Genomic DNA, 14,351 nt, shown 5'->3' with positions numbered 1-14,351 from the left:
ACAACTGTCAAGGACCAGTTGACAAGTTGCCCCCAACTACAGATCTAGGATCAGATGACCAACACCAAGTCATAAGCATTGACCATTAGCTTGATTCAACAACACCCTGTTTGGCTCTAGTCAGAAGAGGTGCACTGTGTGTAGGTCAAAGGATTCCATTTGAGAGTCACCATAGTGATGGTTTCTAGAACACCCATCTCCACGTGATTGTCCCATAACACCAGAGTAAGACAATGTGGTCAGGTTCTGGTTATCTATGGGTAAGTTATGGTCAGGTTGTGGTTTAGTTGTGTTCAGGGTCTCAGTGGTCCTCTTTAGCTTGGCAACCATCAGGATTCCATTCATATGGACAACGCTATAGCATCTTTCTCTGCACTGTTGATTTATGTCATATTAACTGTTGCCTTTGGTCCTGTTTTTTCTCTTTAAGTTGAAACACCCTGGAATTAATTTATTCTATGTCCTGATTATTTTCTCTCTTCTTCCTCCTCTCTGCTTCTTCTTCTTCTCTTCTTCCTCCTCTCTGCTTCTTCTTCTCTTCTTCTTCTCTTCTTCCTCCTCTCTGCTTCTTCTTCTCGTCTTCCTCCTCTGCTGCTTCTCTCTTTATTTTGCTTTTCTTCCTGTTCCTCAGCTTATGACCACCAACACACAGATGGTAAGCCTCTCTCTCTCTCTGTCTGTCTCTCTCTGTGTCTGTCTCTGTCTATCATGTGCTTTTAACTTCTGTTCATTTTTAGTTATGAGTTTAGCTTTGAGTTTTACCGTTTCATCCCAAAACATTGATCCATCCATCCTCCCTCCGCTGTGTAGTTAGGTACCACATCTAGGGCCTCTCTACCCAGCCCAACACCTGACGTCAGCAGCTCCACTCTACTAATATACATACACTAGTCTCTCCCCCACATCCTTATGTGTTGTCCTGGTAGTAGACTTAAAATAACCTGTGTGTGTGTGTCTGTGCATGTGAGAAATGTGTGTGTGTGTGTGTGTGTGTGTAGTAGTACATAGACAATACATTTTGTGAAAAAAGCGGTCTCTCTGCTGTTTTAATAACATGGATTCATTCTAGCTGCACTGTCTTGGAGGGTGATCTCTCACCCTAACTACGTTTCTGTATTTGTAGAGAGATGTATTTCTAGCATTTCAAATCAAAGTTTATTTGTCACGTGCGCCGAATACAACAAGTGTACCTTACAGTGAAATGCTTACTTACAGGCTCTAACCAATAGTGCAAAAAAGGTGTTAGGTGAACAATAGGTAGGTAAAGAAATAAAAACAACAGTAAAAAGACAGCCTATATACAGTAGCGAGGCTATAAAAGTAGCGAAGCTACATACAGACACCGGTTAGTGGGTGGCGGGACACAATGCAGATAGCCCGGTTAGCCAATGTCCGGGAGCACTGGTTGGTCGGCCCAATTGAGGTAGTATGTAGATGAATGTAGAGTTAAAGTGACTATGCATATATGATAAACAGAGAGTAGCAGCAGCATAAAAAGAGAGGTTGGGGGGGGCACACAATGCAAGTAGTCCGGGTAGCCATTTTATTACCTGTTCAGGAGTCTTATGGCTTGGGGGTAAAAACTGTTGAGAAGCCCTTTTGCCCTAGACTTGGCACTCCGGTACCCCTTGCCATGCGGTAGTAGAGAGAACAGTCTATGACTGGGGTGGCTGGGGTCTTTGACAATTTTTAGGGCCTTCCTCTGACACCGCCTGGTATAGAGGTCCTGGATGGCAGGCAGCTTAAACCCAGTGATGTACTGGGTCATACGCACTACCCTCTGTAGTGCATTGCGGTCAGAGGCTGAGCAATTGCCGTACCAGGCAGTGATGCAACCAGTCAGGATGCTCTCGATGATGCAGCTGTAGAACCTTTTGAGGATTTCAGGACCCATGCCAAATCTTTTTGTTTCCTGAGGGGGAATAGGCTGTGTCGTGCCCTCTTCACGACTGTCTTGGTGTGTTTGGACCATTATAGTTTGTTGTTGATGTGGACACCAAGGAACTTGAAGCTCTCAACCTGCTCCACTACAGCCCCGTCGATGAGAATGGGGGTGTGCTCGGTCCTCCTTTTCCTGTAGTCCACAATCATCTCCTTAGTCTTAGTTACGTTGAGGGATAGGTTGTTATTCTGGCACCACCCAGCCAGGTCTCTGACCTACTCCCTATAGGCTGTCTCGTTGTTGTCGGTGATCAGGCCTACCACTGTTGTGTCGTCTGCAAACTTAATGATGGTGTTTGAGTCGTGCCTGGCCATGCAGCCGTGGGTGAACAGGGAGTACAGGAGGGGACTAAGCACGCACCCCTGTGGAGCTCCAGTGTTGAGGATCAACCTGGCAGATGTGTTGCTATAGCTCCAGTGTTGAGGATCCAGTTGCAGAGGGAGGTGTTTAGTCCCAGGATCCTTAGCTTAGTGATGAGCTTTGAGGGTAATATGGTGAATGCTGAGCTGTAGTCAATGAATAGCATTAAAACATAAGCATTCATTTTGTCCAGGTGGGAAAGGGCAGTGTGGAGTGCAATAGAGATTGCATCATTTGTGGATCTGTTTGGGCGGTATGCAAATTGGAGTGGGTCTAGGGTTTCTGGGATAATGGTGTTGATGTGAGCCATTACCAACCTTTCAAAGCACTTCATGGCTACGGACGTGAGTGCTATGGGTCTGTAGTCATTTAGGCAGGTTGCCTTTGTGTTCTTGGGCACAGGGACTATGGTGGTCTGCTTGAAACATGTTGGTATTACAGACTCAATTAGGAACATGTTGAAAATGTCAGTGAAGACACCTGCCAGTTGGTCAGCACATGCCCGGAGCACACGTCCTGGTAATCCGTCTGGCCCCGCAGCCTTGTGTTTGTTGACCTGTTTAAAGGTCTTACTCACGTCGGCTACAGAGAGCGTGATCACACAGTCGTCCGGAACAGCTGATGCTCTCATGCATGCCTCAGTGTTGCTTGCTTCGACGCGAGCATAGAAGTGATTTAGCTCGTCTGGTAGGCTCGTGTCACTGGGTAGCTCGCGGCTGGGCTTCCCTTTGTTGTCTGTATTAGTTTGCAAGCCCTGTCACATAAGACGAGCGTCGGAGCCGGTGTAGTATGATTCAATCTTAGCCCTGTATTGACGCTTTGCCTGTTTGATGGTTCGTCGCAGGGCATAGCAGGATTTCTTTTAAGCTTCCGGGTTTTAGTCCCGCACCTTGAAAGCGGCAGCTCTACCCTTTAGGTCAGTGCGAATGTTGCCTACTTAAGGCTTCTGGTTGGGGTATGTACGTACAGTCACTGTGGGGACGACGTCCTTGATGCACTTATTGATAAAGCCAGTGACTGATGTGATGTACTCCTCAATGCCATCGGAAGAATCCCGGAACATGTTCCAGTCTGTGATAGAAAAACAGTCCTGTAGTTTAGCATCTGCTTCATCTGACCACTTTTTTATTGACTCAGTCACTGGTGATTCCCACTTTAATTTTTGCTTGTAAGCAGGAATCCGGAGGATAGAGTTGTGGTCGGATTTGCCAAATGGAGGGCGAGGGAGAGCTTTGTACGCGTCTGTGTGTGGAGTAAAGGTGGTATAGAATTGTTTTCCCTCTGGTTGCACATTTAACATGTTGATAGAAATTAGGTAGAACTGATTTAAGTTTCCCTGCATTAAAGTCTCCGGCCACTAGGAGTGCCGCCTCTGGGTGAGTGGTTTCCTGTTTGCTTATTTCCTTATACAGCTGACTGAGTGCGGCCTTAGTGCCAGCATCCGCCTGTGGTGGTAAATAAACAGCCACGAAAAGTATAGCTGAAAACTCTCTAGGCATTTGTAGAGAGATGTGTTTCTAGTGTAGAGAGATGTATTTCTAGTGTAGAGAGAGATGTGTTTCTAGTGTAGAGAGATGTATTTCTAGTGTAGAGAGAGATGTGTTTCTAGTGTAGAGAGATGTATTTCTAGTGTAGAGAGAGATGTATTTCTAGTGTAGAGAGGTGTATTTCTAGTGTAGAGAGATGTATTTCTAGTGTAGAGAGATGTATTTCTAGTGTAGAGAGAGATGTGTTTCTAGTGTAGAGAGAGATGTGTTTCTAGTGTAGAGAGAGATGTATTTCTAGTGTAGAGAGAGATGTGTTTCTAGTGTAGAGAGAGGTGTATTTCTAGTGTAGAGAGAGATGTATTTCTAGTGTAGAGAGATGTGTTTCTAGTGTAGAGAGATGCGTTTCTAGTGTAGAGAGCGATGTATTTCTAGTGTAGAGAGATGTGTTTCTAGTGTAGAGAGATGCGTTTCTAGTGTAGAGAGCGATGTGTTTCTAGTGTAGAGAGATGCGTTTCTAGTGTAGAGAGAGGTGTATTTCTAGTGTAGAGAGAGGTGTATTTCTAGTGTAGAGAGAGGTGTATTTCTAGTGTAGAGAGAGGTGTATTTCTAGTGTAGAGAGAGGTGTATTTCTAGTGTAGAGAGAGGTGTATTTCTAGTGTAGAGAGAGATATATTTCTAGTGTAGAGAGAGGTGTATTTCTAGTGTAGAGAGAGATGTATTTCTAGTGTAGAGAGAGATGTATTTCTAGTGTAGAGAGATGTATTTCTAGTGTAGAGAGATGTATTTCTAGTGTAGAGAGAGATGTATTTCTAGTGTAGAGAGAGGTGTATTTCTAGTGTAGAGAGAGATATATTTCTAGTGTAGAGAGAGATGTATTTCTAGTGTAGAGAGATGTATTTCTAGTGTAGAGAGATGTATTTCTAGTGTAGAGAGATGTGTTTCTAGTGTAGAGAGATGTATTTCTAGTGTAGAGAGAGATGTATTTCTAGTGTAGAGAGAGGTGTATTTCTAGTGTAGAGAGATGTGTTTCTAGTGTAGAGAGAGGTGTATTTCTAGTGTAGAGAGGTGTATTTCTAGTGTAGAGAGAGGTGTATTTCTAGTGTAGAGAGATGTGTTTCTAGTGTAGAGAGATGTGTTTCTAGTGTAGAGAGAGGTGTATTTCTAGTGTAGAGAGGTGTATTTCTAGTGTAGAGAGATGTGTTTCTAGTGTAGAGAGAGGTGTATTTCTAGTGTAGAGAGGTGTATTTCTAGTGTAGAGAGAGGTGTATTTCTAGTGTAGAGAGAGGTGTATTTCTAGTGTAGAGAGATGTGTTTCTAGTGTAGAGAGATGTGTTTCTAGTGTAGAGAGAGATGCATTTCTAGTGTAGAGAGATGTGTTTCTAGTGTAGAGAGATGTGTTTCTAGTGTAGAGAGAGATGTATTTCTAGTGTAGAGAGAGGTGTATTTCTAGTGTAGAGAGAGGTGTATTTCTAGTGTAGAGAGAGGTGTATTTCTAGTGTAGAGAGATGTGTTTCTAGTGTAGAGAGATGTATTTCTAGTGTAGAGAGAGATGTATTTCTAGTGTAGAGAGATGCGTTTCTAGTGTAGAGAGAGGTGTATTTCTAGTGTAGAGAGATGTATTTCTAGTGTAGAGAGAGATGTATTTCTAGTGTAGAGAGAGATGTATTTCTAGTGTAGAGAGAGATGTATTTCTAGTGTAGAGAGAGATGTATTTCTAGTGTAGAGAGATGCGTTTCTAGTGTAGAGAGAGGTGTATTTCTAGTGTAGAGAGATGTATTTCTAGTGTAGAGAGAGATGTATTTCTAGTGTAGACTAGTGTAGAGAGATGTATTTCTAGTGTAGAGAGATGCGTTTCTAGTGTAGAGAGATGCGTTTCTCGTATAGAGAGGTGCGTTTCTAGTGTAGAGAGATGCGTTTCTCGTCTAGAGAGGTGCGTTTCTAGTGTAGAGAGCGATGTATTTCTAGTGTAGAGAGCGATGTATTTCTAGTGTAGAGAGCGATGTATTTCTAGTGTAGAGAGCGATGTATTTCTAGTGTAGAGAGAGATGTATTTCTAGTGTAGAGAGAGATGTATTTCTAGTGTAGAGAGAGATGTATTTCTAGTGTAGAGAGAGATGTATTTCTAGTGTAGAGAGAGATGTATTTCTAGTGTAGAGAGAGATGTATTTCTAGTGTAGAGAGCGATGTATTTCTAGTGTAGAGAGAGATGTATTTCTAGTGTAGAGAGATGCGTTTCTAGTGTAGAGAGATGCGTTTCTAGTGTAGAGAGAGATGTGTTTCTAGTGTAGAGAGAGATGTATTTCTAGTGTAGAGAGAGGTGTATTTCTAGTGTAGAGAGCGATGTATTTCTAGTATAGAGAGCGATGTATTTCTAGTGTAGAGAGAGGTGTATTTCTAGTGTAGAGAGAGGTGTATTTCTAGTGTAGAGAGAGGTGTATTTCTAGTGTAGAGAGAGGTGTATTTCTAGTGTAGAGAGAGGTGTATTTCTAGTGTAGAGAGAGGTGTATTTCTAGTGTAGAGAGCGATGTATTTCTAGTGTAGAGAGCGATGTATTTCTAGTGTAGAGAGCGATGTATTTCTAGTGTAGAGAGAGGTGTATTTCTAGTGTAGAGAGAGGTGTATTTCTAGTGTAGAGAGCGATGTATTTCTAGTGTAGAGAGCGATGTATTTCTAGTGTAGAGAGCGATGTATTTCTAGTGTAGAGAGCGATGTATTTCTAGTGTAGAGAGCGATGTATTTCTAGTGTAGAGAGCGATGTATTTCTAGTGTAGAGAGCGATGTATTTCTAGTGTAGAGAGAGGTGTATTTCTAGTGTAGAGAGAGGTGTATTTCTAGTGTAGAGAGAGGTGTATTTCTAGTGTAGAGAGAGGTGTATTTCTAGTGTAGAGAGAGATGTATTTCTAGTGTAGAGAGAGATGTATTTCTAGTGTAGAGAGCGATGTATTTCTAGTGTAGAGAGAGATGTATTTCTAGTGTAGAGAGAGGTGTATTTCTAGTGTAGAGAGAGGTGTATTTCTAGTGTACATGTGTTGATTAGGCCAGGGTGTGAATTGAGAGATGGCTGATGTTAGAGGAGGAGGGGTAGTCAGGGATGAGAACATGGAGGTTCCAACTGCCTTCCACTATCCTCCTTCCACCCCCCGCTCTCCATCTCTCACTCTACCTCTCCTTCATATTTCTCTCTTGCTCTCCATCTCTCACTCTACCTCTCCTTCATATTTCTCTCTTGCTCTCCATCTCTCACTCTACCTCTCCTTCATATTTCTCTCTTGCTCTCCATCTCTCACTCTACCTCTCCTTCATATTTCTCTCTTGCTCTCCATCTCTCACTCTACCTCTCCTCCATATTTCTCTCTTGCTTGCCATCTCACTCCCTGTCTCTTTCTCCTCCTCCTCCTCCTCCTCTTCCATCTGTTCCTTCCTGATGGCAGTTTTTTGTCATCTGTGAGTAGAGAACACATCCTCAAAGAGCACGAGATCCATTTGGCATCAGAGAGAGAGAAAGCGCGGGAGATGGCTAATGAAAAAAGAGTAGATTTGCTCTATTTTTTACTCTAAATTTATATATGTATATATTTATATATTTGGCATCCTGCTTTTGCTCTCAAGTTTCAAGGTTATTTACCATAATTAGCTTAATATGAGACCTACGTGAATGGGATGCCATACATCAGTAAAAGACCAGGTGAAATACAGGTAAAATGGACGTAGCTTGTTGCAGCATCAAACACTATAGGGTTTAGGATTGTAATCAGTGATGTAGTGGTACAGAATATATGGGTAAAAGCTGATCGCCGTTCATGGTAAGTAAAGTAATGTTACCTATTCTTAAATGCATTTAGCCACAAAAGGTGGGTAGACGCTCGCGAAAAATGTAAAAGATGTGTGAACGGCATTTACGTGCGTTTAGAATCAACTACAACACAGGTTTAAATGAAGTAATCACAGTGCTCTGTGCTCATATCGCTGTGAATAGTTCCAACTGATATTTATACAAGTCAATGGTTTCAACAGATGATCAATGATGGTGTTGACCCCTTGACTTTTTCCACATTTGGTTATGTTACAGCCTTATTCTAAAATTTATTAAATTACCCCTACACACAATACTCCACAATGACAAAGAAATACGTTTTTTTGTAATTTTTAGCAAATGTATTAAAAATAAAAAACGGAAATATCACATTTACATAAGTATTCAGACCCTTTACTCAGTACTTTCTTGAAGCACCTTTGGCAGCGATTACAGCCGAGTCTTCTTGGGTATGATTCTACAAGCTTTGCACACCTGTATTTGGGGAGTTTCTCCCATTCTTCTCTGCAGATCCTCTCAAGCTGTCAGGTTGGATGGGGAGCGTCGCTGCACAGCTATTTTCAGGTCTCTCCAGACATGTTTGATCGGGTTCAAGTCCGGGCTCTGGCTGGGCCACGCAAGGACATTCAGAGACTTGTCCCGAAGCCACTCCTGCATTGTCTTGGCTGTGTGCTTAGGGTCGTTGTCCTGTTGTCAAGTGAACCTTCGCCCCAGTCTGAGGTCCTGAGCGCTCTGGAGCAGGTTTTCATCAAGGATCTCTTTGTACTTTGCTCCGTTCATCTTTCCCTGAATCCTGACTGGTCTCCCAGTCCCTGCTGCTGAAAAACATCCCCACAGCATGATGCTACCACCACCATGCTTCACCGTAGGGATGGTGCCAGGTTTCCTCCAGACTTGCTTGGCATTCAGGCCAAAGAGTTCAATCTTGGTTTCATCAGACCAGAGAATCTTGTTTCTCATGGTCTGAGAGTCCTTTTTGTGCATTTTGGCAAACTCCAAGTGGGCTGTCATGTGCCTTTTACTGAGGAGAGTCTTCCGTGTAGCCACTCTACCATAAAGGCCTGATTGCTGGAGTGCTGCAGAAATGGTTGTCCTTCTGAAAGATTCTCCCATCTCCACAGAGGAACTCTTGAGCTCTGGGATCATCGGTTTCATGGTCACCTCCCTGACCAAGGCCCTTCTCCCCCGATTGCTCAGTTTGCCACTGTGTTCTTAGGGACCTTCAATGCTGCAGAAATGTTTCGGTACCCTTCCCCAGATCGTTGCCTCGACACAATCCTGTCTCGGAGCTCTACGGACATTTCCTTCAACCTCATGGCTTGGTTTTTGCTCTGACATACTGTCAACTGTGGGACCTTATATAGACAGGTGTGTGCCTTTCCAAATCATGTCCAATCAATTGAATTTACCACAATTGGACTCCAATCAAGTTGTAGAAACATCGTAAGGATGATCAATGGAAACAGGATGCACCTGAGCTCAATTTCGAGTCTCATAGCAAAGGGTCTGAATACTTATGTAAATAAAGTATTTCAGTTTTTAATTTTGCAAACAGTTCTAAAAACCAGTTTTTGCTCTGTCATGGGGTATTGTGAGGGGAAAATGTATACAATACATTTTAGAATGAGGCTGTAACATGAGGCTGTAACACAAAATGTGGAAAAAGTCAAGGGGTCTGAATACTTTCCGAATGCGTATAAAGGATGGATGAAATGTGTGCCTGGTGAGATGTGGCTGACTTCCTGCTCTGTTCTCCTCTAGATGTTTGGGAACTGGACTTTCGGGACTCTCGTCTTTACTGTGCTGGTGTTCACGGTCACGCTCAAGGTGTGTGTGTGTGTGTTTACACCGTGTGAAGGAGTAAGAGACTGAGTGAATCTGATAATAGTGGATTGAATAATCTCTTTGCATGTATATGTCTGTGAGATAATTGATTGACTTTCTCATCATTCGTTAGAGCTGTAAGCCCTGGAGGCGTTACTATGGACTGATTGATAACGTGTGTGTGTGTATCCTGTGTGTTGCAGCTTGCCTTGGACACACACCACTGGACCTGGATCAACCATTTTGTCATCTGGGGCTCCCTGCTTTTCTATGTCATCTTCTCTCTGCTCTGGGGAGGCATCATCTGGTAGGCCTCTCATTCTTACAACTGACTGGTTCTTACTCTGTACATTATTAATTTCCCTTAAACATAGATATAGAATAACTAGATCCTCTCCTCTCCCTCCAGGCCTTTCCTGAACTACCAGAGGATGTACTATGTGTTCATGCAGATGTTGTCCAGCGGTCCAGCTTGGCTCAGCATCATCCTGCTCATTATGGTCAGCCTGCTGCCTGATGTGGTCAAGAAGGTCCTCTGCAGAACACTGTGGCCCACCGCCACCCATCTTGCACAGGTAGGACCGCAACTTGACCACAGCTCAGGAAATACGACTGCACCAGTTAATTGAAGAGTTATTTGATTGCGGCCCTCAATATGTACAGTAGATAGTATGTAGACCTAAATGTATAATCACATCAAAAATACCTTCTCTACTGACCAAATGTATCCAGGTATAGCTGCCTCTCACATGCCAGACGACCCAGTACTAAAACTCCTAAAACGCGTGTCAATCTCAAGGCCGGATATAATCCAATTTAAATGCGGCCCTCCAGTCTGGTGAAGACTAAATGCGGCCCTCCAGTCTGGTGAAGACTAAATGCGGCCCTCCAGTCTGGTGAAGACTAAATGCGGCCCTCCAGTCTGGTGAAGACTAAATGCGGCCCTCCAGTCTGGTGAAGACTAAATGCGGCCCTCCAGTCTGGTGAAGACTAAATGCGGCCCTCCAGTCTGGTGAAGACTAAATGCGGCCCTCCAGTCTGGTGAAGACTAAATGCGGCCCTCCAGTCTGGTGAAGACTAAATGCGGCCCTCCAGTCTGGTGAAGACTAAATGCGGCCCTCCAGTCTGGTGAAGACTAAATGCGGCCCTCCAGTCTGGTGAAGACTAAATGCGGCCCTCCAGTCTGGTGAAGACTAAATGAGGCCCTCCAGTCTGGTGAAGACTAAATGAGGCCCTCCAGTCTGGTGAAGACTAAATGCGGCCCTCCAGTCTGGTGAAGACTAAATGCGGCCCTCCAGTCTGGTGAAGACTAAATGCGGCCCTCCAGTCTGGTGAAGACTAAATGCGGCCCTCCAGTCTGGTGAAGACTAAATGCGGCCCTCCAGTCTGGTGAAGACTAAATGCGGCCCGCTGGGAAATTTAGTTTGACACCCATGTCCTAAAAGATTGACCCTGTGTTAACCCACACTGTAAAAACTCCTGTCGACCTCCTTTCATCTGATATTACTACTTCCTGTCACTGCTTAGCTGAATTTCCTGCTTCCTGTGATTCAAGTGCTGAATTCCAAATAGACCCTTAGCCAGCCCTTAGCACTCCTGTAGATCTGACACCGTTGCATAGGTGTGAGCAACATAGTGAAGATTACACCCAGCCTCTCAGAAGGCAAGATGAAGCATATCATATTGCTTATACCTATCCAATGCTTTGTAGATGTACATTTGGGAAACGGATCTGTAGCTAAATCTAACGGATTTCTTTCCTCTTCCCCTCTCTCTCTGCTCTGCTTCCTAATTGAACCCACCACCGTCCCCCTTTCCCTTTCTATCTCTCTCCTCTCCCCACCGCTCTCTCTGTCTCCCTCCTCCACTCCTCTTCCTGTAACCTCCGCCCTCTGACCCCGTTACCTGGGGAAACGACAGTCCAATCGCCCGTGCCTTACCGTGGAGCCGTCCACCATCTTCGTGCTTTCTCAGTCCGATAGCAGATTGAGTTTCTGATTGGCAGAGAGACTGCAGAGGAGGAGGAGGTGACTTTTTAAACACTTTATGTGCATGGTGGCATGTGCCAATGTCAAAATTACATCAGTGGTCCACCTTCATTCAGTTAAATCAGTGTTTCAACATTAACTCCCAACTTTCAAACATCAATCACAATCACTGTAGTGTTCCCATCCAGGGCTCTCACCATCCAGGGCTCTCACCATCCAGGGCTCTCACCATCCAGGGCTCTCACCATCCAGGGTTCTCACCATCCAGGGCTCTCACCATCCAGGGCTTCCATTTCAAACAATTCAACTCAATTACCAGACAATACTATCATTCACACTGCTATATATGCTACTGCTGACCATGCTACAGTTGATAACAGGTTGTACTAATTTTGATCCTTCTGTTAGCATCCTGCTAGCCTAACAATCTCACCCAGTACCATATTCAGCATCTCTTCTATTCATGTTCCTCTATGGATGCTGTTCAAATGTATCTACTGGAAATTGATGTATAAAATGTACATGAATGTGTTATTCCATCCAAATGCTAACTTGGACTGATGTTTTGTTTTCTACACTGGAGTAATCCTCAGCAGGACACTGGGAAGTTGAAGGGCTATCATTGCATGCCACATACAGTTTGTTACAGTTCAATGGTTCACCGCATGGCTTCTATTTAGAACCTCCTGGTTCCTGACCCCTGCTCACCCTACTGTTTGCCCACAGAGGGTGAAGGCTGATGGGGAGTGTGTCCTCTGCCCCGGACGCCAGTCCTGTTGGAGGTGGAGGCAGTGAGAGAGACATGCTTTGCCCTGCTAGGACCTGTGAGAGGGACAGAGGAGGTGGAGGGGTGCAAGCTACCAGGACCTATGACTCCATGATGTCACACAACCCTAACTACCTGCTCAGCCAGCCCCTAGACCATTCCCCAACAGAGAACTAGGGTTGCTACGGTAACTGAACGCCAATGGCCACAGAATATGTCAAGAGTGGCAATGCTGCTAATATGGCTGCCTGTTGCACTGTGGTTCTGGAGGGGTGCTGATAGTTGGGGGGCATTTTATTTCCTGCTAGGGGGTGATGCTAGGTGCTCTACTGTGCTGAGAGGCTTGCTCACTTGGGACGAATCACAATTGTGGAATGCAACGCATGGGGCTGTCTGGGTATTTTGATTGTCATGATTTTCTTCGGGTGGTTTGTCTGGAGGGTCAGGGTGACTTGCTTGGGTTGGTACTCTATTGTAAACTCTCTTGGGGTGCAACAGAGGCATTTTCTGGCTATCCTTCTGTCCTGCTGAGAGCTGCTGTAAGGTGGATGAGCTCTGTCTTAATATTGGATCACTCTCATACTGTCCATTCCAACACGGGGGTCAGAGTCAATGATATCACTGCAATTTTGTACAAATAAATATATTTGGAATCTTAAACATGAAGATTTAACACACAGGGAAAACAATGGCATTGATTATTGTTCTGTACACTGAATTGAATAAAAGATCAGGCAACATTAGTGGCCATTTGGATGAGGAACACTGACCTCTGCTGTTAGAAGATGATACAGCATGTGTGTGAACGTTTCATTTTCATTGCATGCTGATCATCTGAATGTGAGTTCAACCTGAAACAGACTAGGGTATTTTCAGTGATTTAAACACTCCCTCTGTTTTTCTCCGTTGTCTCCTTCCCTCCTTCTCCAGGACGTTGACAAGCTGTTGCAGGGCAGTGTAGCAGAGTTGACCCCCGTGCTCTCATGCCCTTCTGGCCCTTCCTCCAAACGGAAGAGCACTGACTCCTCCCACCTCCACATCAGGGTTCCGAAGCCCCTCCCACTCCACAGGTCTGAGTCCTTCCCCCACAAACTACTATTGGCCCACTGGACTGATGGGGGCGGGGCAGACCGCTGCACCCTCAGCCCCTACATGCTCCGCCTCTCAGGGGCTGGCTTTGCCTACTACGCACCGGGGCCAGAGACCTTTGTGTGACACACACTCACACACACACACACACAGGCTAATGTGTGAACACACACAAAACGATGTGCTCACAAAACGATGTGCACACACACAGAGACCAATGTGATCTAAACCTACAGCTTAGGATGTGGAAGGATTTGTATTCCACTAATAAACAATGCAAAAACACACACATATATGCAAAATAATTCACACATCCTGAAAAACATGAAACATCTTCACACAATTCACCATGTGTATTGTCAGCCATTCAGATACACCCCTCCCCCAATCTGCCTCCCACTGGTCCTGTCCATTCCATTTCAGTCTGATCCTGATCCCAGTCCAGTCCACACCTCTACTCTGTTCTGCTACTCTATTCTCCATCTAAAAATACTTGAATCCAACGTTGACACCAGTGGTGTTAAACACTGAACACAAGGAGGTGTTCTGTATTTGAATGTGCGTCCCTTCTACACTAAGGAATTGTGTTGTGTATGAAACGGACCGGCCTTTTCTGGTTCTATTTTATTCACTGTCTCTGTCTTCTTTTTTTCTTTTTTTTCCTCTGTCTCTCAAATATACTCCTTTTGTTGAAATAACGGGAGTTGCTTCGCAAAATGTTCTGGGGAGAAAGATATCTGTTATTCACTGCACGTGTGTGTGTGTGCGTGTGCGTGCGTATATACAGTTGAAGTTGGTAGGTTACATACACTTAGGTTGGAGTCATTAAAACTCGTTTTTCAACCACTCCACAAATTTCTTGTTAACAAACTATAGTTTTGGGAAGTCGGTTAGGACATCTACTTTGTGCATGACACAAGTCATTTTTCCAACAATTGTTTACAGACAGATTATTTCACTTATAATTCACTGTATCACAATTCCAGTGGGTCAGAAGTTTACATACACTAAATTGACTGTGCTTTTAAACAGCTTGGAAAATTCCAGAAAATGATGTCATGGCTTTAGAAGCTTCTGATAG

At 44.3% G+C, this 14,351-nt stretch overlaps 1 protein-coding gene across 4 annotated transcripts in view; it reads left to right on the top strand.

Annotated features, from left to right (window-relative positions):
• The window catches only part of LOC120058356 (probable phospholipid-transporting ATPase IH), a 95,419-nt gene extending 81,301 nt beyond the window's left edge, over positions 1-14,118 (top strand). Inside the window, exons 26-31 of one of the 4 annotated variants that reach the window (XM_039006962.1) lie at positions 9,365-9,430; positions 9,631-9,734; positions 9,837-10,002; positions 11,348-11,454; positions 12,142-12,368; positions 13,112-14,118. In XM_039006962.1, the coding sequence (XP_038862890.1) occupies positions 9,365-9,430; positions 9,631-9,734; positions 9,837-10,002; positions 11,348-11,425 (414 nt within the window). In that variant the 3' untranslated portion in view covers positions 11,426-11,454; positions 12,142-12,368; positions 13,112-14,118. Of the gene's footprint in view, positions 1-9,364; positions 9,431-9,630; positions 9,735-9,836; positions 10,003-11,347; positions 12,369-13,111 lie in introns of all 4 variants that reach the window. The other 3 variants (XM_039006961.1, XM_039006960.1, XM_039006959.1) reach the window with 3 other exon arrangements.
• Positions 14,119-14,351: the final 233 nt, after the last annotated feature.

Source organism: Salvelinus namaycush, chromosome 13 (genome assembly GCF_016432855.1).
Source record: "Salvelinus namaycush isolate Seneca chromosome 13, SaNama_1.0, whole genome shotgun sequence".
In the NCBI taxonomy this organism is placed as follows: domain Eukaryota; kingdom Metazoa; phylum Chordata; class Actinopteri; order Salmoniformes; family Salmonidae; genus Salvelinus; species Salvelinus namaycush.
This window is presented reverse-complemented; position numbering and strand designations above follow the sequence as displayed.